This window comes from Brugia malayi, assembly GCF_000002995.4.
Source record: "Brugia malayi strain FR3 genome assembly, contig: Bm_v4_Chr4_scaffold_001, whole genome shotgun sequence".
Lineage (NCBI taxonomy): Eukaryota > Metazoa > Nematoda > Chromadorea > Rhabditida > Onchocercidae > Brugia > Brugia malayi.
In genome coordinates this window covers 7,541,904-7,565,722 of record NW_025062478.1, presented here as the reverse complement: position 1 = coordinate 7,565,722, position 23,819 = coordinate 7,541,904, and the positions used below count along the sequence as shown (strand labels likewise).

Here is a 23,819-nt window from a genome sequence, read left to right as displayed (position 1 = left end):
CACTGGAAACACGATTTTCACAATAATAATATTTGCAATAGCTTTATGCAAAATAGCGATTTACATAGACCATGAGGAGTTAGATTTGGATTTTTTTTTTTTTGCTAAAAAAACTGCTACACTGCTTGAGAGAATAGATAAGTGAATTACTGGGTAGATAATGGAATTGATAACTTATGAATGCATATGTTTACTAAGATTTAGATAACAGTTAGGACTGCTCATGTCTGAATTAAACATGAACATCACTTCCACTTTTGGAGCTCACTTAAAACGAACAAAACTATTGACAGAAGTAAACAGAGTCATATTTTTCTCCATACAAAAATGTACCGTGACATCAATTTAAAAAACTCACTAAAAAAAAGCAAATGGCCTTTTCGTTAATTTCTTTGATTTCGAAATTAGTCATCGCCTCCATACACAGATGCTGCTGGTGTATACGTTGGCGTACCCTTCCCTCGTCCACGACCTCGACTCCGCCCCCTTAGAGCTAAATTACGAACAGTCGAAACATCGTCACTACGCTCCTAAAAGCTAATTTTTTTTGGCAAAACATTATCCAACTTTTCTTGGTAAATTTTTATCTATATACAAAGTCAAGATGATGCTACTATTAATTCTGTGGTAAAGCAAAATGAACACATGAGTTTTATTTTACAAGTTGCTCGCTTACTCTGTCATTATACAGCTGAATATTTTAATATACACACTATCAAATTTAGGAACCAATAGGAACAATTTCTGACTATATCTCCATGCCTTTAGACATTATGATAAAATATAAAGAATGCAGAATATTAAAATTTTACTTGTAAAGAGGCTTTATAAATTATATATGGTTCTTCTTTAGCATACATTTCACCATGTCTTTCCAAATATCGAAGACTGAAAACAGACAAAAGTTAAGATAGAAACTCAGAAACAAAAGCTTGTTCCTTTAATTAATCTAAGAACGACTCTATTGACTCATCTACCATCACTGATGGTTATAGATCAAAACACTCCCCAGTGTACTGGAATACATATCGCAACATTTCAAATGCTATTTAGTTCTTGAATCCATTTCTTCAGCACTTTTTTTTTTTTTTCTTGTACTACAAAGATTTACACAGAAATTTTGTCCTGTCGGAGTAATCTGCTGCTGAATTCGCACAAAATTTCGAGAAAGCTTAGATTTGTATGCGGCATATCTCGATTTATGCTTTCATCGTTTCTTAGAGCAAACACGATACCATCCCTGAAAATTCAGTCGCTAAACTTTTTGGACTTAATTAACGATTTGGTATTGCTAGCAGACGTAACAGTTAAATATCGTCTAGATATCTTACTTATGAATAATAGCTAAAGCTTCACGACTTTTAACTGGATCGGAACCAAACAGATTGGAAAAACGCTTTGCCAGATCACGAATGGAAGCAAAATCATCTGAATTTGGGTCGATACAATTCCCTTCGGAAGCACGCTAAAACGGAAAGGTTAGAATAAGACATAATCATTACCTGAAAGTTAAAAAAAAAGGAATATTTCACAAAAAATCTTCATAAATAATGATTTAAAAATGCAAACAGTGAAATGAAGAAACCAAGTAAAACCATCCAAATTTAGAGCGTCATACCTTGATTTCCTCATAATAATGACAAAGCGCCGTTGCTACTGCTCTTGCACAACTCAAACGGTCCATATCACGACATTTTGTAAGTAAAGTTTTTAAAATATCACCAAAGTCGGTATAAAACTGTAATTATACATAAGAATGTGCGAATATGAGCTTGAAATCAAAATAAACAGTTAAGATAAAAAGCACCAATAATCAAATACCTTTGTATAGAATTGTAATACTATGCAGGCTTCATAAATTGGAAGGATACCATGCAATATCAGCTTACAAAATTGAACTAATATTTTGCGCCGCTTATGCATTAGCTCCACTTGCGTCTGTTGATCCAGAGATCGTTCTAAATCACTATTGTCATCAACAAATATAAACCAAAAAGAATCAAAATGATTCTATTTTAAATCATAGTGGACACTTCAAGGATACACATTAACAGATTTTACAACCATGTTTTATCCCTATATCTTCAATTTTTCAATACAAACGCTTAAGCGAAAGTTAAATTTGTTCCTTTAAAACTATATAAGTGATTGCTAAGAATGACCAAATGTTTTACCTGCATCATTCTCCTCCACAAAAACGTTATCTTCTACAAACATTGAAAGTGCTCGCGTAATATCTCTATTCAATTCGATTGACAAACTTTTATCAGGTAGTCCATTGAACATCATTAAAGCATCCACAAAACACAAGAATGCCTTCAATTTGTGAGTGGTCAAACCGATAACACCGTTATTAATTGAATACATAAACAAAAGAAATAAAATCACTGACATTTTCAACACCCGATGCACCACTCATCATTATTGATGTAACCAATGCAGTGAACTGATCCCTATGCTTCCGCAATTTCTTTATTGCTTCCTGAAAATAAAATGTTTTAAACATCGAAAACAACCTTCCTCAGCTAGTTACTTTTTAGATACAAACAAGCTAGATTGCACGTAATGCTTCTTTAGTACCATACTTTAGTTATATTCTCAATCATACCTGGAACAAAACCACATGTTGAAGAATAAAAATAATCTGAAACAACAATTAACCGCTTTATTTGGTTCCTGTTCAGTAACCAAACGATTTATATCCCAGCTTAAAGTGGCAAACAGCAGAATAACGGCTTTCTCGCCAACATCCCGTGATACTTGTTTATCGTCTGCATTTGTCAGCACACTAAGTGCGACATCCCACAACTGCCACTTTTTCAAATCTTCAAACCTAAAAAAAAAAATTCTTTCGTCTCCTCTCCTCTTAGCACAAGTAAAAGTTTGCAAAGATCAAATATAGAAAACATGCATTGCAAAAGCCGTAATTTTACGAAAAGCTGCAAGCATAGCTGCATCGTCTTCTTCATCCACTGTTTGCTCTCTATGAAAATGCTGTATAGAATGTCGCAACTGTAAAGCCAAACCATCCAGCATTTTTAAATGGTGTGTTTCTGTATGCTGTGCTACCTGCAACACCGATAAAATTTAGTAGATTGTTATTCCAGCTCAAACTAACTCTAATGAAATCCAATGTTAAAAGAATATAGAAGGATGAAAAACACTTCTAACTAAAAATAACTTCAAATTTCAAAATATGATAAAAACGGACAGAAATCAACACGCTGTGGTTCGTAATTGTAGTGTACCAAAGACCAAGACAATTGCAGCGGCGATAATAAAATATTCAGATACTGTCTCAATTCAACCCATGTCGAAAGTTATGCCAAAGCTGAGCCAAAAAGTGTTTGCATAAAAAGACTTACAGCAACATTGGTTGTGAAGTAAGACATTATTTCTGCAACGCACTGAAGAATTTCATCATCTGCATGTTTTTCAACGATGCTTTCCAAAATACTCATTAACTCATCCAAATGCTAAAAGGAAAACAAGAAAATGATGTAGCAGGTTTGCTTCTCAAACAAAAGAATTCTGCACCATGAAAAATTTTAAAAAAATAATAAAACGTAGTGTTTACTTTTTCCAGTCTACTAGCCATGTACATATCAAGTTGAAAATGGAGTGGTACAGTGATTAGATTTGCCACTTTGTCTCGATCAGCTATAAACTGAAAAAGATGCCTGATAATGCAGGAAGAATCAAATAACTAATACCGATATTTTACAAAACATGTTATTGCAGATTCAGACACAGCCATGAGCCGCAGTAAATTAAGAGAAGACGCCTACAAATATATCGATTAATGTTGTAAACACTTACACGCTGAAGAAGTTGTGGCAATTGAGGAATAAGCACTTCTGAAAGTCGAGCTCTATCCTCTTGCAACAAGCGAACATCTTTATTAACAACCAATCCTTTCCTCGACAAATGCGCTCGTCCAATTGGACTTTCACCAGAAGCAGCTTGTTTTACAGAACAAACCAATACTTCAATTAGTTCACTTTCGAAACCTTCAGCTAAAGTGATGTAATACTACAGCAAAAAATTATAGTCTTTATTTTCCAAAAATATATGAACTTGGCTCAGAAGTTAGGAGACGCAGCATAAAACGCTAATCATAAGTTTCTCACTTTATCAACATTTATATTTCAACTCTCCTTTTTTCCCCTTTTTTAAATATATCACTTTTTTATGGTCGAAAAAAGAAATGCTACCAACCTTCACCAGATAATAACAAGTCTGACATTGTTTTCCAGTCTTTGATCATTGGATTAGTGTCAATAAGAGCATCAACAAGATAGGCTGCATGGTCATGGCACTACAATGCAAGTAAGAATAAATTCTAGACATTTAACAAACTAAAAAAAAAAACAAATTGTAAGCATTAACATGCTAACATCGCCTTCCACAAAGAACTGGACCAGATCAATAATCAACTGCTTTGCGCTGTCGCTGGCACGATTTTTTTCTGGTGCAAGCACTTGCAAATTTTGAAATACCTGGAAGTTACCAAGACATATTACTTGTTAGACAAACATAAATAGAGTGCACTGCACTAAGTAAAATCTTATGATCCTAAACTATTGAACAAAAAATTTGGTCTTTAATTTTTAATTTATGAAAGCTACAAAAAAAGAAAGGATACAGAAATTTTTAAACTTACTTTTGTATTTAGAAACTCCCCAGCAGCCTGAGCAAGACCACGATGATTGCAGTACACCATCTCATAAATGGGTACACAGTCTTTTAATGTTAAAGCCGCAGGATAGATACGATAAATTTCTGTCAGTAGCTGACATGCACGTACTGCAACATCACTATCCTTATCCATGACCATGGTAACAAGACGATCTTTGAACTTATTTGTAAATAGTTCCAACTTCTGCGCCATATGCGGTTGGCTATACAGTGGAAGAAGTGCCAAAATGCATTTTAAACGTACATCGCTCATCTGAAGAGGAAGGTCACAACAGGTAGCAATGATGTTTCATAATACATCATTTTGGTATTCTTACCTTATCATATAAAGACCAGCCAATATATTTGAGATATGAATCTTCAAGAAAATGGTCTGGGTAGACCGACATCCACTGGCCAAGTTCATTTATGCAGATACTTCGGATATCAGGTACAACATCACTAAAACATGCTCGCTAATTTGTAGAAAAATTCCAAAATTTTAGCAAATACAAAAATCATCTTTTAAAACCCAAATTACTCTCGTAAGCAAAAAGTTTTCAAGGCCTTTTTTTAAAAAAAAAAAAATATTATCAAAAGAATTATGAGTCAAAATTTAATAAAACTCAAGAAGCAAATTCCAAGTACCGATAGCGATGCACAAAGACACTTTTGAAAATGTAGGTTAGCATTTGTCTGATATCTTCAGTTTTATCATCAATCTAAAAAAAGGAAAAATTGATTCTCACACTATCGATAATAAGAGACAGCAATATAACGAGATAAACGCTACGCTAAATGAATGAATAGAATAGCTCAAAAATTACTTTTGAAGTATTCAAAACAGATAGAATCTAGAACTGAGTAAAAGCACTATACATCCAAGAAAGGTTTTGAAAATTAATAAAAAACCAACCTCAGCCTTTTTATTGATTAATACATCAAGACGGCTATTCGGTCCTTCAGCTTTTAATTTTGCCTTTTCGGTTTCAACCTGTAAAATAAAATTAATAAAAAAAGTAAAAGTAAAAAAGATTTGAAAACTGATTATAAAGCAATGCACCTGTCTTATATTCTTTGCTTTCAGATCCACCAACTCCAAAGCAACATCTACAAGTGCAGATGATAATTTCATGGCTGAAACATATACCCAGTTAATTCATTATTACCAAATCGCTTAAAATTTCGAAAAGTACGACTACGACCATTCAGATATGTCCAAGTTATGATAAGAAAAAAGCATTAACAAATCTGCAAGCGATGTTTTATTTCCTTTAGTCAGAAACAAAGCATTTTCTAAGGCAAAAGCTTAAATTCGATATTTCTTCAAAGAAACTAATCTGATGTAAACCTATGAATGTAGATGTATGTCGAAATGCTCGCACTTGACTGTCAGCCAGACCAGTAAGTAGTTGGATAACACTATCCATCAGACGTTGGTCGAACACATAACTTGATTTGCATTTATTGACCAAAAGCTATAAATTCAAATTAACAAATTTCCGGACAGTGTTTCATCTCCTTAATGAGAAATTATTTTCTCGTTAAATAAGTTTAACTTTACTTTCTGAAAAAAAAAAAAAAAAACTATTCCAATGCAAACTTATGAATTTATTTCGAAATGCGCTGATCATCACTTAAATCTATAAACAGCTGAACAGAATTACTTTTTCTAGATCTCCAAAACCAAGAAAGTTTTAAATAAAAGTTGTTTTCTTTTCGCTTCAAGGACGATTAAGAGAAAAAGTTACTAAAATAAAATCAGCAAGCGTTTGTTTGAATCTTTTCCACAAAGGCCCTGGCATCACTAAAGGATAGTCACCAGTATCTTCATCAAACTGATCGGTCATTTGACGAATTATTTCACTGCAATTAAAAACTGGACAATTTTTCTTTCCACAAACTTCACTCTTATCTCATCCCACTTCAAAAATTTTTTAAAACTAAAATTTCAAAATTAAAGAAATACGAATAGTTTAGAAAAGTGATGACGTACATCAATGTTTATGTTACGTTCTTATTAAAAGATATAAATTATGATGCATACCAAATACAAACTAAGAAATGATTGTAATTCATCCAAATTTATTATTCATTTAAATCATAAAAAGAAAATATGCCAAAATCACCTATACTCCATAGTTTGTAGCATAACGGACGAAATAATTCCCTTGCATCCACAGCACGAGATGAAAAACTGTTGTAATTGTACAAGAGCATTGTCCGGATGCCTTTCATACTCCTCGATCCAATTATCAATTACAGTCTGAAATTTGTTTACATAACCATATCAAAGACATTTTTTGTTACTGGTGAGTTAAAACCTTAGTTATGACGAAAATTACATTATTTTATTACTCGTACATCCAAAAGCTTTCTATATTAGGTAGCAAAAAACCTCTTTTTGGATATTCTACCGTTAATGAAAAACATTTATTACATGCAAATTTTTGCCACTTTTAACCATACTGAACAAACTGCTTTCATCAGCATCTTCCTGAGAATATGTCCCGCTCGCCCGACGACCAACACCTCGAGGTCGCGTACTGCCTCGAGGACGTCCTCTTCTGCTCTGAACGGATAAGGACTCGTAATTGTCCAGACATAAGCATTCTATGAAAACAACTTTAGTAATACGAAATACAAGACATAAAAAAAAAAAATCTTAACAATGGTTGGTGATTCAATCGATACAGCGACACCTTCCTCATATGACCGACGTTTTCGACCACGTGTGGTCAGCGATGGTGTTCGAAACAGGGAGTCTGTTGATGATTCCAGATGAAATTCGGAATGCTGTTGCTCATCTTCCCTAAAACACGGAGTCGGTAAAGAGACTTCATCAAGTAATACATCTTTAACTGAAGTAGGATACAAGTCATCATGAAACATTAAATATAATGAAAAAGAACATTGTCATGTTTTTATTCATATTAAAGGAAGAAGTAGACAACACAAATAAATCTTTAATCAAGATACTAAGCTAACTGTTAGTTTGGCATTTTAAAGTCAGATTAATTCCTTATAATGCTGGGCGCATTCTCCTTGACATAGGCCAATCATGGAACAAAACCACTGTATGAAAACTTAGAAAACAGTGCTTTTTAATAATGATGACACGATGCATGTAACAATACCTTTAAATTATAAAATGACATAACACAGCAAAGAAAAATCATAAAAATAACGTACGAGGAGATGTGTGACAAACTCATTGAGCTATGGGTACTGTCCACGTGTCCCGAAACTGGTGAATCCACGTAGTGCCTTGTGATGCCACGAGTAGTCATACGGTAAGCGTCCTGTCCTTCTTCTTCCATCTCTACTAAAAAACTGACCATGCCATTACTCGGAGTTAGAAATAACAATGTCGAACTTGGCAAAACAACTCTCACCCTTCTGTTACCCGCCAGAGAGGAGGTATCATCGATATTCGCGACAGGCAACACTTCTAGCTTAACACTACATGCCATCCCTTCTTCTCCCTGTCGTATCTCTCGCTGTTAGGAAGTATTTTATAGCTTTTGAAGATCTGGTGATAGCTGATGTTGATATTAACAACACATAGCATCGCATGTTTGTTAGTACTGCAAAAAAAATTACAGTTTGATTACTATGTGCATCTGTGGACATTAGCGCTTGGAAAAGCATAATACAGTTCGGCTGCTTTTCTTGGCTCACTTCGAAATCTTGCATGCTACCAGAACGAGTGGAACAATCCCTCCCGAAAATGAATGCAAATTATGAGATTTCTCTTATTTCTTGTTCTCTAAGGCTTTTATTTAAAAAATAGAAGGAAGATTTTAAATTTTTGACGGTCTCTGAGACTATTGCATTCATCTAGCAGTCATGAAGGCAAACTTAGTGAAGATATGGGCGAACCAACGAAGCTATAATTGATCAATGGTGACTTCACTTGGATCTCATTTTATTTTTGGCAATACCATCTTCACTTTCATCCCGTGAACATTTCTTTTTATTTGTCACTGTTCTGTTCTTCTGTGAATTCTAATTAACCTATGATATTTTCAGATCTTCAACTCTTCCAACTGTGCCATTTGCCTTAGGAAAAAAAGTTCTCTTACAAAATTTGAGTCTTTTATTATAACCTGAAAACCAGTACTAAAATCTGCATATACTGAGTTCTAAGGCTATAAAATGCATTCCTTATTCTAAATATTGTCTTCTTTTTGGATTATGTGTAATGTAAGCAAGGTCTTCTCATGACTGTTATGCTGTTTGGCTCGTACATTTGTCCTGAACTTCTCAGACCATAGCCTATTACTTTTAGGGAAAATCGAGAAAGAAATCCAGCAATAAATTCGATGAATGATATTCATCCGGAACTGCTCAAAGTATTGTATAATTTGCCACCGGATTTTGACGTTCAAGTGAAAAATGCAGAGGAAAAAAGTGGTGTCAAAAGAGAACATGTATAATTGCTGAAAATTTGCCTTGGTTTCAGTACATTTTGGAAATATATTGGAATTTTAGGTTTTTTGCTTCAAATTTCAAAATTTAGTGCGATTTTTTAAACTCGAAATTTTAAAAATGTATCATCTTCCCACATCATAGGATAGGAGATAATAATAGAAGCCAGTCACTTTTGCAATAGAAATAATAGAAACTTGTCATTTTCGTTAGATTTTACGCATAACTGTATTTATTAATTAATCACATTCAGTTTGTTTATGGCTTGTTAGCTTTTTTGGCTATTTATATGATTATTGGCAGTGAAGCTGGTCTCCTGTGCAATATCATCTGTTTTACTTATCCAGCAATAGTTAGCATTCAGGTATATTTCTACATTTAGGATCGTAGTCCTTTTATATATATGAATCATGTAACAATTTGTATCGATCTGATCGAATTATAGAAGTTGCATATCTCCAGTATTCTATCCTTATTTTATTTTAAAAAAGAATGATAAGTTATTGAAGGAAAAAACACTGTTTCCATTTTCGGTTATGGAAAAGAAACTGACGGATAAGGCATTCACATTCAGTGATTTTTACGCCGAACGGATAATGGAATTTGTTCCTTTCTATTGGATCATTAAGGTAGTATGGCTTAATAATCCATCCCAAGCATATTTAAAAAACTGAATTCGTCAAAAAGTTGCATAATATTTAGAGAGGCCAGTCAGTTACTTGTTTCGACTGTGAGCACGAATTTAAATATGATGGGTATTTCTTTGATGACAATGCAGTTATGTTTTACAGTGCATCTACTGCATTTATTTATATTTGCCACAAACTGAAGGTATAAATATTGTGGAGGAAAAAATCATTCTACCAGCATTACAAAAATTTGCGAAAAAACTAAAAAGAGAAGTTCCGTAAAGTACGCTATCGTAATCATTATTATGACAACTGACTTTTATCGATATTATTTGTCGACTTATATAAAGAATAAATAATCGATGATACATTGATGAGTAATTTTTATTCTTCACTATATATCTATTATGTATAAGCACTGATAGGTCAAACACAATACTAATGAAATTACCTGTCGTAATATGATATATTTTCAAATATTTCCAAATGAATGCAGTAAAAGATCTTACTGATTCGAACATAGCTCAGAGATCTTATCATAACAGCAAAAGCTAACTGCTGCTTTCCTTTGAACAACCTTTGGATTCTGGATGGTGTAATGAGTTACTAGAAGTGCAGAAAATAAAAAGGGCAAATTCGGACAAATTGGATTTTAAATGAAACTGAACTTTTCGCACGATGAGAAGTGAACAATAGTTTCATTATTCTAGTGTGCTGTTTTTGGATTTAAACTTCGTGTAAATTCTATTGAATTAAAAATAAAAGTATTTCCTACATGATTTTAATTTTTTATTAATTCAGAGCTTTAAAGCTGTTGTCTGCTGCGTTCCATCGAATTGACATTGAGTACACTTTTCGTGCCATCATAAAAAGTGGAATGATTCACTTTGCTGTGTTCGAAATGGATCTTCTTTGCTTTCAGCTGTTATTTCGCTTAGGAACTATTCAGGCGCACTCTATCACCTACAAACCTTCCTGTAATCAAGCTTGCTCAGTAATACTTGCACCTGTTTAATATTTTTAGATTCGGATTTCTGATCTAGTTACTTGAACCAATACTTTAGTAATCCCGTAGAGAATGACACATTGTATCAGCAGTGTATCTATCAGTCATGCACTGAGTCGTCGTACAGTTAAACATTTCTTCGATCTCAAATAGGGTGGAATGAAAGTATTAGCACTGTAGGGTACGATATTGTTTAGGAGAAACATAATTTCAACTAAATTACTGTTTTGAATGTGTTTTGAAAAAAGTGTTAATGGATTACGTTGTGTCTTTCGGAAGCATACTTTCATCGTAACTATGGGATGAAAAGTATTTAGTAGTAAAATTATTAGAAAAATTATTTTTGTTGACCATTCCTGAAAATTAGAATGAAATTACACTTCACAGACTGGATTGCCTGTGTCTATAGTTATCATCACTGATTATATGTATTATTGTGTCAGTTGTTTCTGCATTAAAGCAAATATTAGTTTATCCCAAGGTAAAACAATAAGTTGAAATCTTCCCCTTTATGTTTCTGCTAAAATATTTGATATGAGTGATTTAGAAATAGTCTTGCTAAATATGACAACTTCTGAGTATTTGTAAGATTTAAATCTAGGAAGGATGAAACTGAGGTTCTAGTCTAGCAAGTAGTAGTTGTTCAAAATGGGCCAACACACATCACTTTCTCAAACACCACACTCAACCCAGTCATCCAAAAGTCCGACGTATGCTTGAAATTTGTTGTCATTGTTGTTGGTCGTTAGCGACTTATTTTAATTTTGTTATAATTAATTTTGATTGGTTTGGTTAGATGTTTTGGATTTAGAGGAACTGATTAGGTTTAATTAATTTCTAAACAAGTGGTATTTCAGTCATATGAATATATGCTCCTCTTTTCTTAATATAATAATATCTCAATATTTGTTGGCTTTGCTTGGTTTTTCCCCAAAATTTGCGCAATTTACTTGCAATTTGGCCTTTTTAGTTCTATCTCATTTTATTCAACCATCGTTGTACCAAAAAGCAATACCAAACCATTGTATCAATTTTAGATATGCAACAGATATTGGTTTACATAAAATATCGTCATACGCTGTAGAATGTCGACTTGTTTTTGATTGTTACTTTCGACCAACGAAGAAAGCCAAGAAAGATGGTATTAACAGCTGTACTATCGATGATTCGCTATATTGGCGACATAGATGATTGGGATTTTGTCGATCGATTACATAGCTATTTCACTACAAACATTCTTATCGCATTCTCTATCCTCGTTAGCTTCAAAGTAAATCTTTTTTTTTTTGTACTATAATTGAACTAACAATTTAATTATCATTGTACTTTTTAAATAAGATTCAATTTAAATGCGACAAAATTTATTCATTAGGTACTAAAAAAGAAAACTTTTTTTGTACTGCTTACTATCCTATTTACTTCTCTTCCTTCTGAAATATTAATCCATATATTGTTGCATATGATGGGAAGTTTTTTCATTCCAATGTAATTTTACGTTTTATTATTATCAAAGTTTTTTTTCTAACTATAATGTTTTTATTTATGTTACATAATAGACTTTAAGAGTGTTATATTGTGGCAGAAGAATTTAGAAAATGTTTATTGTTAGGCTTTTCAAATCTTCAGATATTAGTTCTTGAACTTAATGTCTGTGCTGGAGTTCAGCTTTTCTCTTCACATTACTTTTTGTCAGGTTCGACTTATTTCAGCAGTTTAGTGGAAAACCGGTGGAATGTTTGGTACCTGATATCTTTAGTGGATCATGGGAACAGGTAAGTATTGTTCCGATTTGCAAATTTTTCAGAATAGAGAAAAGATACGAAACCCTTACAATTTAAAATCTTTTTATGTTCACTCCTCTTTCTTTTTTATCTGCAATAATTAAATTTTCGCTTATTGGATTTCATAATTTTGCCCAATTTAGTTTTTCTCAGATACGAATTTTGCATTATTCTCATTTAGCTAGTTATGCACACGATAACATGATCTCTTTTTTAACGCTTGCAGTATATTGCCATGTTCAACACATCTTTTCCATCATGGAAGTATTTTTAATATCTTCTTTGTCCTTATAGCATGAGGCTTGCATTATTTCGATGAAATGTTGATCTAGTGTAGTGAACCGGTAAGCTGTATAATTTTGATGTGCTACTTGGAAAATCTAAATTTAATATTCCAGTCTCATATGTACGCTGCAGATAATTATTTAAAACTAGAAATTTCTTTAGTATTCAACATTCTTATATTATCATTTTACTTTTAATAAAATTTTGCAGCTTCTTTAACGATATAACGGAAAGCCAACGAAGTTTCATTTAGATTTTATTATACATATCGTTATACATATATATACACATTCATATTACAGCTTATTACAGTGCGTCTTGCTGCGTCCTTCTCTTTGTGACCTTCTCCTCTAATTTTTAGAAAATGATGATTCCCAATATGTAACATCATTATTTATATTCTATGCAGTTCTTAGCAACATTACTAAATTTTACAAATACTCCAAAGAGATTTGTTTTTATACGCGAGTAGTTGCTATCCTTTTTGTTAAATAGTCTGTAAACTTATTCTCATGGAAGACATTGAAGTTATGGAACTTCTTCTCTATCCAGAGAATTCAGAAAAGAACTTTGTCACCTCTTCTGTTTTCTACCATTAAATGATACTTACATTGTCGTGATTCATGTCCGACTTATCGAATTAATTGATGAATTACGAAATCTGAAATTTGGGTAGGTTTAATTTTCAATTGAAATAAAACAATGATTTTTTGTAGTATGCAGAGAACTATTGTTGGGCCCAAAATACGTATTATATACCAATACGTGAAGTAGTTGCCGGTGTACCAACCACGGAGAAAAAACAACGGCGTATATCCTACTACCAGTGGGTGCCATTTTTCCTATTAGTTGAAGCAGCCTGCTTTCGATTGCCTAGTCTAGTGTGGAAATATATGGCTGGACATTCTGGTATGTTCTTGTTAATTATAAACATATCTGGATATTGGAGAAACGAATTATTTGGTATCACAAATAAAACTATCAACAATGATTTTTTAACGCTGGAGCCTATCATATTTTGAACTAAAGGGAATATAGATAGGAGTATTAACTTAGGATAATTGACAAGCATTTTTTTGATATGAAGTATGTATGAGGTTTTCAACAGTTGAAAGTTTTCAGCGTTAAAGTTTCCTACGAAATTTTAACTACGAAGTAATAATTATTAGTTTAACGAAAGCACTACTCTATGGTTTTGACTTATACTGCAATTCTTACTTATTTAAGGTATTAAATTACATGAAATTGTAAAGTTATCTTCTGATCCGAATAACATCAAACCAGAAATAAAGAAAGCCAATATTAAATCACTTACTCTGCACTTACATGTAAGTGCTTTAATAGTCTCTCAAAGTTTTAAACAGATTTTTTTCTTAATTGATAACCTTTGTTAAAATTAATCATTTTGTAGTGATGTAACAGAACAAATAAAACTTTTCATGGCTATGATGCTTAAGATTTCACATGTTTAGGGGGCTTTAAGGTTTCATCGAAGACTGCGAAAGAAGCAAATTCATCCTCACCGGTATTTAAGAGTGTTTAACATACCATATACAGCTTCATTTGTCACTTATACATATGTACTTACTAAACTGCTTTACCTATCCAACGCTTGTGTTCAACTACTAATCATGAACAAGTTGGTTAGATGGTTTTCCGTATAACAATTTTCTAAACTGAGATTTGGTTTTGTATATGACTTCATCTTTGTGAACTTAGTGATTACTGAGAATTTAAACGAATTAAAGTTAATTCTCTTGTTATTTCTGTTAGTCAAAAGAAATGCAAATTTGCATTTCCTTTATTTTGGTAAAAATATGTCGAACAAAAATTTTGGATAAAAAAACATCATAAGATTAGAGAGAGAGTAAATTTAAACTTCTATTGCGTGATAATTTTTCAGGTTTCTTGAAACAGATCGTTACAACTGGTATGGTTTAGGAGCAGCACTTGATCTGTTAAATGGTACAACATGGGAGCAGTCGGGAATGTTTCCACGAGTATCACTATGTGATTTTGATGTAAGGATTTTTGAAATTCATGATCCTATCTACAGCAGTTGAAAGCTTTTTCATATAACTATTTTTAGGTTCGTGTGATGGGAAATATTCAAGAGCACACCATACAGTGCGTCCTTGTTATTAATATTTTCAATGAAAAAATTTTTATATTTTTATGGTTTTGGTATGTTGTTAAAATTATACTGTTACATATTCTTTATTTTATTAATTTACTATAAGGGCTGATTTGCTTTCGGTTTTTCAGAAGAATGTTGCTTACAGTATAGTAATTATTTCCATCACTATCATCTTTATATGTTTGTTAATTCTATAGATAAAATTGACACAATCAGAATATTTACATTATGAGATCCTTATTTTTTTTTTTCAAAACTACAGGTACTTGGCTTTAATAATTTTTACTGCTGGTAGTCTGATATTCTGGATTGCTGTATGTTTAGTGCCCTATCCTAATCGAAATTTTGTTATTCGTCATTTGGAAATGAGTGATTTACCTTTTGATGCTCAAGGTGAGTGTGCAAAGTTGAGAATTAGTTTCAATTTCTTTTAAATGTTTATTGGTTTCAGCACCAAGTACTAGTCCAGTTAATATTTGCTTAATTAATAAGAATATAATGGTGGGTTGCATTTAGTACAGATTAGGTTTCAAAATTTCATGGAGAAGCAGATGTTTTCTTTCGATATTATTAAGTTAAATGAAATTTTAATTACTCAAGAAGACGAATTTTCAGAAACAAATTCTGTATTTTTTGATTTAACCTAGTGATTAAAAGGCCGATGCTTAATCATCATTTCTTTATATGCGCATAAGTCGATTGGACATTTCAGTGTATAACAGCTTCTCATGCTCAAATGGAATGAAGTCACTTTCCAGAAATAATTTCATCTAGTATTGATTTTGATCGGTATTATTAATTTGTAGAAAGCGAGGAAGATGTGAAGCGATTCATAAATATGTATTTAAAGAATGATGGGATGTTTGTGGTACGGATGATAACACTCCATTCTGGTGTTATTTTTGGTAATGAGCTGATATTTGCGTTATGGAAATCGTATTTTGGTATTGAGCCGCAAATACGGCGTTGCAGCTCTTTCCCAGCAAGTGCCACGATATGGTCACCACCTACAGGCATCACTTTGAACTTACCTTGATTAATGTTGTTGCTAATGTTAACTGTTTTCACTTTAATTAATATTTCACGTCTTTATAGACATGAAGAATAGAATTCTCAGTGCTGCAAAAAAAAAAAAAAAAAAAATCAGAAAATAAATATAATGTCAGCGTTAGCACCAAGAAACTGCACTTTGATTCTTCATACTTTGATTTCATAACAGCACTTATGCAATGAATTTATGCTGTTTATCCTTTTTTTTTTCATACAAAATGATTTCCTTTTTCCAACTTAAGTATTGATTCAAACTGGAAAATTGAGATTTTCAGATAAGCAGCTTGGTGATTTAGACCTTACTCAGTTCGACAACGATTCCAACCTAAAATTGCTCCAAAAAAAAACTATTGAAAAGAAAAATAATCGAAATGCTATGGAGACAGTGTTAGATGCTACGGACAGTGAAAGAAATCCACTATTACTGACACAAAGTAAGTAATGTTACACTATTAAAAGGGTTGAAAGAAGTTAAGATATTGTCGGCGTAATTTTTCTTCACTTATTCTCTTCCACTTTCGTTATTTTATTCTAGCTGTTTTTGCAGTTTTTGAAGTTGGGTTAGGTAAACAATGGTTTAATAACTTCGAGAAAGAACAATAATTTAAATTGCTTTATCTGGATTATTCTAACTAAGCCATTTATAGGAAGGTTTATGCGTGTATGAAATAAATCATTGAACTTTGGAAAACGCTTTCGATCTATCTTCTTGTTTCTTCTTATTTATATTGTTTCTTAAAATTTAATAAACCGACTTTATGTTTATCTCTTCTTGCCATTAACATAATGTTCCAAAGGTTTAGAGTCAACTGCTGCTACACAAATTATCACAAATAGTTCTCCGAAAAAGCTGGTAAACAACGAAAATCCTGTGATTCAACGTCCGGTTCTTTCATCTCATTCACCTTCTGCATTCAACAGTCCAACGGAAAAGGCTGCAAAATTTATGATTTGACATTGTCCTTCAATTATTGATGCTTTAAATTAGTGACCACAGTTGAGCTGTCAATATTACTGCTTTTATTTCTTGCTAAAATCCGTGATAATGTTGCCTACTTTGTTACGTGATTTTTCATGTCCGAGAATCTAAATTTTTTTTTTTATCCAGAATAACCAAAATATTATTTATCTATAAATCTTTTATGCTTTTAAAGCAAACCATGCAATTAATATTACATTCTGGTCTCAGAGAAATATAAACAATTCGAAACTATAACTAACACAAAACCTTTGAATGCTTGTGCATGATTGACACTTTTGGTATAAATGTTTATTTCAAGGTTCTAACTTTTAAGTTTTAAAACGTTTCAGTTAGTCGCTAAATGATTATACCACTTGTTACGCACAGAAGATTTTACAGATAAAAGTGCCAACTTACAGACAATTATGATTGGTAAATTATTTAGGAAAAACATGGTTAGTAAAGAAAGATAAGAAAATAGCAGTTCTAGGAGCTATGATACTAATGAAAGAATATGATGACCATAATATGTCATAATGTGTATCAGCTACGCTATCTTCAATTGATTCGGAAATGGGACAAACGAAGAAGGAAAGGTTGTTAGAGCATCATCACGATATCAATATTCCAAAGCCTATTAATAAAGGAAATTGAATGGAACAGTTGTCAAGCTTATTCATGTTAGAGTCATTTTTTGTCATGTCGAGGCTATTTGATGTGATTTCGTAACATCCACTATCTGCTAAATGTGATGAGTTGCTAATTAATCACTTACAAATATATCGTTTCCGGGCCAAAGTAGCTGATCAAGAAACGTTTCAATATTACCGGTATAAGTTAATCATTAAACCGAAGAAGATGCCTTATGATCAAACAAAGGTTTTTCGTCTTATTTCCAGTTGTACTATAAGCAAACTGACAGAGTTTGGTAGTGTAAAATTATTTTATTGTCTCAACTCCCTTTATTTTCCTGTCATTAGTAATTGATTTTGCCACAATTCGACCTTCAAATACAAATTTTAATTGTTAATTTAAACTCAACAGTTTGCAACTAACATTTTGAATAGGTTTCTGGTGAAAGATGTTCGTTTAGCAGCAGATATCTCAAGGGATCACAAAGCAACGATCAGACTATTCAACTGTGGAAAACATATGCAGTGACTGGATGGGAATTATATGATGGAAACAGAACAAATACCAAACAATCAGAAATGAAGGCCTCTCGTGTAATCAAACAAGTCGAAAGAACAGTCTCAGTTACAACAACAACAATCTCTACAATATCATCAAAATACACAATGTAATTAACATCATCAAACTTCATGCAATCATTGCAAAATTCAGCAAAGTCAATTACCCAAAAAATGCCACATTGTATGGTCTAAAAATGAATTAGTTGAAAAACAGCAATCAAAAAAGAAAAAACCTAACAAGTAATTTCACTTTGCAACATATTTTGCTTCCGTTAAATTCATGGTCCGAAATGGCACATACCATTGTTTATTTCCATCTTCCATTGAACTAAACGGATTTATAAAAGCTGGCGATTGAACTCGTTGAGAATCGATGGCATTGCGTAAATATTGGTGAGTACATCGATAGTAATTAATACTTAATTCAAAATAGCATCTAACTTTAATATTGTTTATGTCCGGACCATCAAAACAGTTTATTATATCAGAATAACTCAGGAAATTTTCATTAGCAAACAATCACTTCGATGGCATAATATGTAATCCGGCAGCTTACCGTTTATCATTTTGTAATCAATACAACAGAATTTCTCATCCTTGAGATATGGTATGGAAATAATTCAAAATGTTCCTATTACCTCCCTAGATTTCTTATTTCTTCACTCAATAACCCATGCTCATTAAAAAGATCAGAGCAAAGGATTATGTTTACATGGATTAAGATATGTTTATGTAAATCAGCAAGTGGTTGGCACATTCAAAGCAAGACTGCAGTTGCACTGTTTACGACCTTTTTACGATCATCATTTACAACACTCCCGTTTACCATAGAACCGCTATTAGTCTTAATCTGCATTATTAATCATAAATTAGCGATTCTTGTCATACCTGTTTTTAAGCTTTTGGGTGTTCACATTGGATGAATTCAAAAAAAAAAAAAAATTAGCGCTTAATTTATAAATTTCTATTCAATCACCAATTTCATTCAAAGAAGTTTTAAGCATAGTTTTAGCAATTGAAATTTTGCTTTGATTCAGTCTAATAGAAGAACCGATTTCTTATAATTTTATGAAATTAGCTACAGTCAGAAGTTTGATAATTTTGTTTACCATAATTTCCTATAAACTGCAGATGAGCTGGTCCCTTTTCTTTGTTTCTCCCACGGATCATAACCGTTTTCTCTCCGATGGAAAGGGTCATTACCGAAGTACCTTAAGGTCAACCTAATTTGGAGTTTAGTAGAATGTCTGGCTTCATTTTAGGTATTGTTAAAGGTGCGGGGTATGCCATCCACAGCTTAGAGCCATATTTTTTTCTGTTCAAAATCAATAATGCGACGCGATTCTTTTATTTTCAACCACTACATTACCTTAATTACTACCATCCCTTAATTAGTTGTTATCAATGAACTGTAGAAAAATAGATGCGAAAGTATGCAAATATGCACGCGTAAATATATAAAATGGATTTTTTGCATTCATTAGAACAGTTGTCCACTCTATTTTTCTTTTAATTCTATTTGAGTCAAAAGAACGAACTTTTTAATGCTGCTGTTTTTTGTGAAGATTTGATATTATATACCATGCAAATTTAATTCTTCTTGATTAGTTTAAAAATTACTGATGATTTCTGTCCTTGAAAAAAAAAAAAAAATTATTGATGATTTCTTGAAAAAAAAAAAAAAAATTATTGATGATTTCTGTACTGATGATTTGTGTTCCTTCATTAATTCCTTATACCATTTGGTATAAGGAATTTCCCAGTATGAAAATTTCGCTCCACAAGCAGCGGGACATCCATTATAAAGTATAATGAGCATTTCTGACAGTTTCACTGATTAACACAGTCCCTAATATATCAAAAATTCCTGCTAAAAATCATGGGGAATGGAAAAATTAGCTTTGACCGGAAGGTGTGAATTACATTGAGTCCTTGTGAGGACTCGATAATGAGATACTGTTTTCAGCACTTTTTGTTTCCTGTCTTCTTTTTTGCGACTTAAAATTTCAATCCTCACACCCGAATTTCAAAAAAAGCCTTTTAATCTTGAAAACACTTTTTTTTTCATGATGCTTAATGTATTTTAGTCATTTGCGATTGCAGATGTTTGAGCAGTTTTTTTCGCTGCCGCCCTGTTATTTCAACAGCTCGACGACTTCCTTCCGTCTTAGTAAAAAGTGATGAAATGAGGAAATATGAAAATAAACTAAACTGGTCATTAAGCTTTCGTGTAATGTTTAATTAAGTCCCATATATGCATCCTTTTCTTCCGGCACAAAAAGCATTTAAAAGCAAAGCATGCATTCTTCCGGATATTATGCTTATTTAACGGCAGTACAAAGGTATAACTTATATTTACATAGCGAGCGGTATGAACAATACAAAGCTTATTTTCATGAGTGTTGCTTGCTATTAACACACCATTAAAAAAGTTCTAAACCTTTGTCCGTTTTTTGACCCCTTTTAATTAGATTAGTGCTAATCTGATTGATTTATCCTTTGGAAGCAAAATGCTTTTTGGTTGTCGCTAAATCTTTGAACATTACTTGCTAAGGAAAGGTCATCCTCATCCAACTAGAGAGCAAATAAGGAACAGATGTGCGCAACAACCATTACTTGCCATACAGATGTTAATTCATTTTTACAGTGAAATCCGTGTAGTTTGTAAGTTATTGCTGAGTGAACTCTCTTTCCTCATCAATCATTTTTTAATAATGAAAATTTTAGTAAAGTAGTTCCCGATATTTACTTCCAGCCCATAGCTTCTGCAGTCCCAACCATTCCTTAAGGATAGTGATAGTACCATCACCATAAACTTTATCACCTAAGCTTCAACAAAATGCTACCGTGAGAATTCTCCCTTCGGTCTCTGGTCTACAGAACTATACCATTCCACACCAACATTCAGTCTGGGGCGGTAACACTTATTCATCACCGACCGAGGTAAACAGCGAACCATAGCCTGATGGCATAGTATTACTATACTACCACTCGGCCATCAACTACCGACAGCGTTTCCTCTTTTTAATATTTCCATAAAACTTCAACTCTTTGCTAAATGAATAAATTGTCCTCGACAAATCTAATGATCCCAGTAATTTCCTCATATCAAACAAACTTTTAAATTCCCATTAAATATTATTTAAAATTAAAGCAATCGCACGAACACATACATTTCAACTCCAGAAATTTTTGATTGTAAATCCCAAAAATGTCATAGACTTTATAAAAATGCACTTATTAATTCGAAAATTACTTCCAATTTATAGGAAGGATCATTTTGCTCATGATAAGTTAAATAAGACAAATTAAGTAAGAAGTACCACAGCAAATTTGCATAGAGCTAACAACTTCGTCCCTCCTTTTACTCTTAATCCAACTTGAGATCACATTTTCTCCTTATCACTTTCAATTCTACTATCAACCATTAAATGATGTAATTTAATTGAAAAAGTGTGAGAATCGTTCCTTCACATGTATTACACTAAACATTAATGGTAGACTTCTTTCACTGTTAACAATCAAAACGGCAACGTCAAAGCCATCCCATCAAGCATTCAAAAAAGAAACTTCCGTTCTACTAACAATTATTCTGCACTTGGCAACAAACTCGTCTCTACCGCAACATTACATTAATTGAAACGAAACTTTTTAACCCGCTAAACTACTGCAATTTCACAGTCAACTTGTATTGGAAATGAAGCGCGTGAGGCCCGAAGCTTAATTACATTTCAGTACCCAGAAATACTTATATAATTAATTCAAAAACGGAAGCTATCACGGTGCATAAACACTTCTTCCAGCAATTACTGATATACAATGTATCCCCTGCTACCAAAATTAACTAAACACAAAATTGTTAACCGCAGGTTAGCCATTTAAAAGAAAGGTGTAACATATGAACGAATGATCTTAGAGTGTTTATACTATGGGAATTCATGCGACACAATTATTAGTGATTTAAAAACTGAATTCAAATCATTACTGAAAGAGTAGAGGAAAAATACGAACCGTAGAGGCTTCAAACTTTTCATCAAACCTCCACAATGATTATTTAGGGCGTCAGAAGAAGAAAAAATACGTATTATTTGAAATAATTATATAAAAGTAACAAGTGAAATGTAAAGAAAAAAAAATAACCACATGCTGCCAATAGACAACAGTGAAAAAGATATTTACAAGTAAAGCAATTCTTAGAAATGTGGCCAATAAAGATAGCTAAAAGTATTGGAAACAAAAAGAAAAATTGAATGCCACAACAAGAACTTTATGTTTGATATACTTCAAAGCAATATTATGCGAAAGTTTCAATATCTTTAATTACTCTATTCCATCATTATATCATTTATCAATAATATAGCTAAAATAGTCAACCTACAGCATTCAATTCCCTTCCATTCAAAGGCATTTTGTAACTGAGAAGACACAAAGTATCAATAGTGAAAAAAGGCGTTTAAAAAGGATTGCTTAAAATTAATACAAATTAAAAATATATGCACAATTAAATTCATTATTTACATTATTAATGGCTAAAAGTTGATTTATAAATATTAAATCGTTTTTTGGAAATCAATTAATATAAAAATGAAGAGCTCATACTATTCACTTCCACATAGTTTACGGAACTGAATGAATTTTTCTTTAACCACCCGACCCCATAGTTTACTGTGTTCTCTTGGACCTATAACACTCTCAAATTTTTAGTGTGATGTCTTGGACCTGTAAGACTCTCGAATTTTTTCTATAAAATATAATCATGGAAAATTAAAAATTCTGAGATGATTTCCGGAGAATTAGTTTACAAACATGGATCATTACAATGAAAGATAGGTCTGTTTCAGAAAATGGAAAATTTAACAATGCAGAAATAAAACAAATCATAATGAAAGAAATCAATAAAAAAAAGGAAGCAATTTTTATATGAAGAAAAAAAAAAAAAAAAAAACATATGATAGGCACTGTAAGGAAAAGGGAAAAAAAATGAAATAAAAGGACAGTAATAGTGCTAACATGCACAGTAAAAGCCACCCAATTAACAACCATCACAGTTTCAAGAGATCTATTTCAAAACGATATTCTACGAAAACCAATTTACTTTAAATTTATAAGTCCGAAACCTTCTTTACAGAACTTAAATTTAATCTCCAAAAGACTATGAAATCATCACCAGTTTTATTATGGACTAAACTAAGATTTAAAAAGAAATCCGCATAAGTACCATTTGAAAATTTTGCACGCAACCAATTTAAGTTGAGGCACACTGGCTGGAAAACGAACGAGATCCATACAAATAAAATGAACACAAGCAATTAGGTCAAAGTAACATCAAATATGCAACACTAACGTGAATAGTAATGAAATAACAACATACAACTATAATTTCATGTGGCAGCATAAAAAGTCACAACATCATTGACCTCCATATAAATAATTAAAAAAATTAAACAACATTTAAACAAATAGTATATTCGATTGTAAGTAAGCAATTACTTGGCTAATAGAAATTATCTAATGTGTAATTCTTTCCAACATTGTAAGTCTTACTTATTGAATAATCAGTTGTCTTTAGAGCAACTCACAGTTCTGTATTTTCCTCACTAATTTAAGCCTCAAGAACTGAAAGATAAAAGATGAACATATTATTTGTGCAAGAGATTGAGAAAGGGAAC

General features: G+C 32.3%; 3 protein-coding genes across 8 annotated transcripts; 2 read left to right on the top strand and 1 right to left on the bottom strand.

The window, feature by feature from the left end:
* Positions 1-404: 404 nt before the first annotated feature.
* Bma-scc-3 (Uncharacterized protein) lies at positions 405-7,997 on the bottom strand (the record flags this gene model as incomplete). 2 transcript variants are annotated; one of them, XM_043082032.1, is made up of 26 exons in its annotated part: positions 405-530; positions 813-888; positions 1,112-1,240; positions 1,332-1,465; positions 1,619-1,738; positions 1,822-1,958; positions 2,175-2,316; positions 2,393-2,482; positions 2,662-2,833; positions 2,912-3,069; positions 3,366-3,476; positions 3,578-3,667; positions 3,820-4,016; positions 4,219-4,318; positions 4,398-4,499; positions 4,664-4,951; positions 5,016-5,139; positions 5,326-5,399; positions 5,594-5,671; positions 5,741-5,814; positions 6,029-6,155; positions 6,429-6,543; positions 6,807-6,943; positions 7,118-7,249; positions 7,348-7,489; positions 7,870-7,997. In XM_043082032.1, the coding sequence occupies 26 exons, from the start codon at positions 7,995-7,997 to the stop codon at positions 405-407; spliced, it is 3,303 nt and encodes a 1,100-aa protein (XP_042937966.1). The 2 variants fall into 2 exon arrangements, with proteins under 2 accessions (XP_042937966.1, XP_042937967.1); XM_043082033.1 differs by lacking the exons at positions 7,348-7,489; positions 7,870-7,997 and having other exon boundaries at positions 7,118-7,144.
* A 1,005-nt stretch (positions 7,998-9,002) lies between these two features.
* Positions 9,003-10,019, top strand: Bm1444 (Uncharacterized protein; the record flags this gene model as incomplete). Of its 2 annotated transcripts, none has more annotated exons than XM_043082031.1 (4): positions 9,003-9,032; positions 9,362-9,472; positions 9,618-9,737; positions 9,900-10,019. In XM_043082031.1, 4 exons carry the CDS (start codon positions 9,003-9,005, stop codon positions 10,017-10,019), a joined length of 381 nt encoding a protein of 126 aa, XP_042937965.1. The 2 variants fall into 2 exon arrangements, with proteins under 2 accessions (XP_042937965.1, XP_042937964.1); XM_043082030.1 differs by having other exon boundaries at positions 9,003-9,110.
* Positions 10,020-11,881: 1,862 nt separating this feature from the next.
* Bma-inx-10 (Uncharacterized protein) lies at positions 11,882-16,951 on the top strand (the record flags this gene model as incomplete). 4 transcript variants are annotated; one of them, XM_001901652.1, is made up of 11 exons in its annotated part: positions 11,882-12,013; positions 12,453-12,515; positions 13,526-13,718; positions 14,037-14,137; positions 14,282-14,448; positions 14,713-14,830; positions 14,899-14,993; positions 15,209-15,339; positions 15,753-15,932; positions 16,272-16,430; positions 16,800-16,951. In XM_001901652.1, 11 exons carry the CDS (start codon positions 11,882-11,884, stop codon positions 16,949-16,951), a joined length of 1,491 nt encoding a protein of 496 aa, XP_001901687.1. The 4 variants fall into 4 exon arrangements, with proteins under 4 accessions (XP_001901687.1, XP_042937961.1, XP_042937962.1 ...); XM_043082027.1 differs by having other exon boundaries at positions 15,753-15,959; XM_043082028.1 differs by lacking the exons at positions 11,882-12,013; positions 12,453-12,515 and having other exon boundaries at positions 13,703-13,718; positions 15,753-15,959.
* Positions 16,952-23,819: the final 6,868 nt, after the last annotated feature.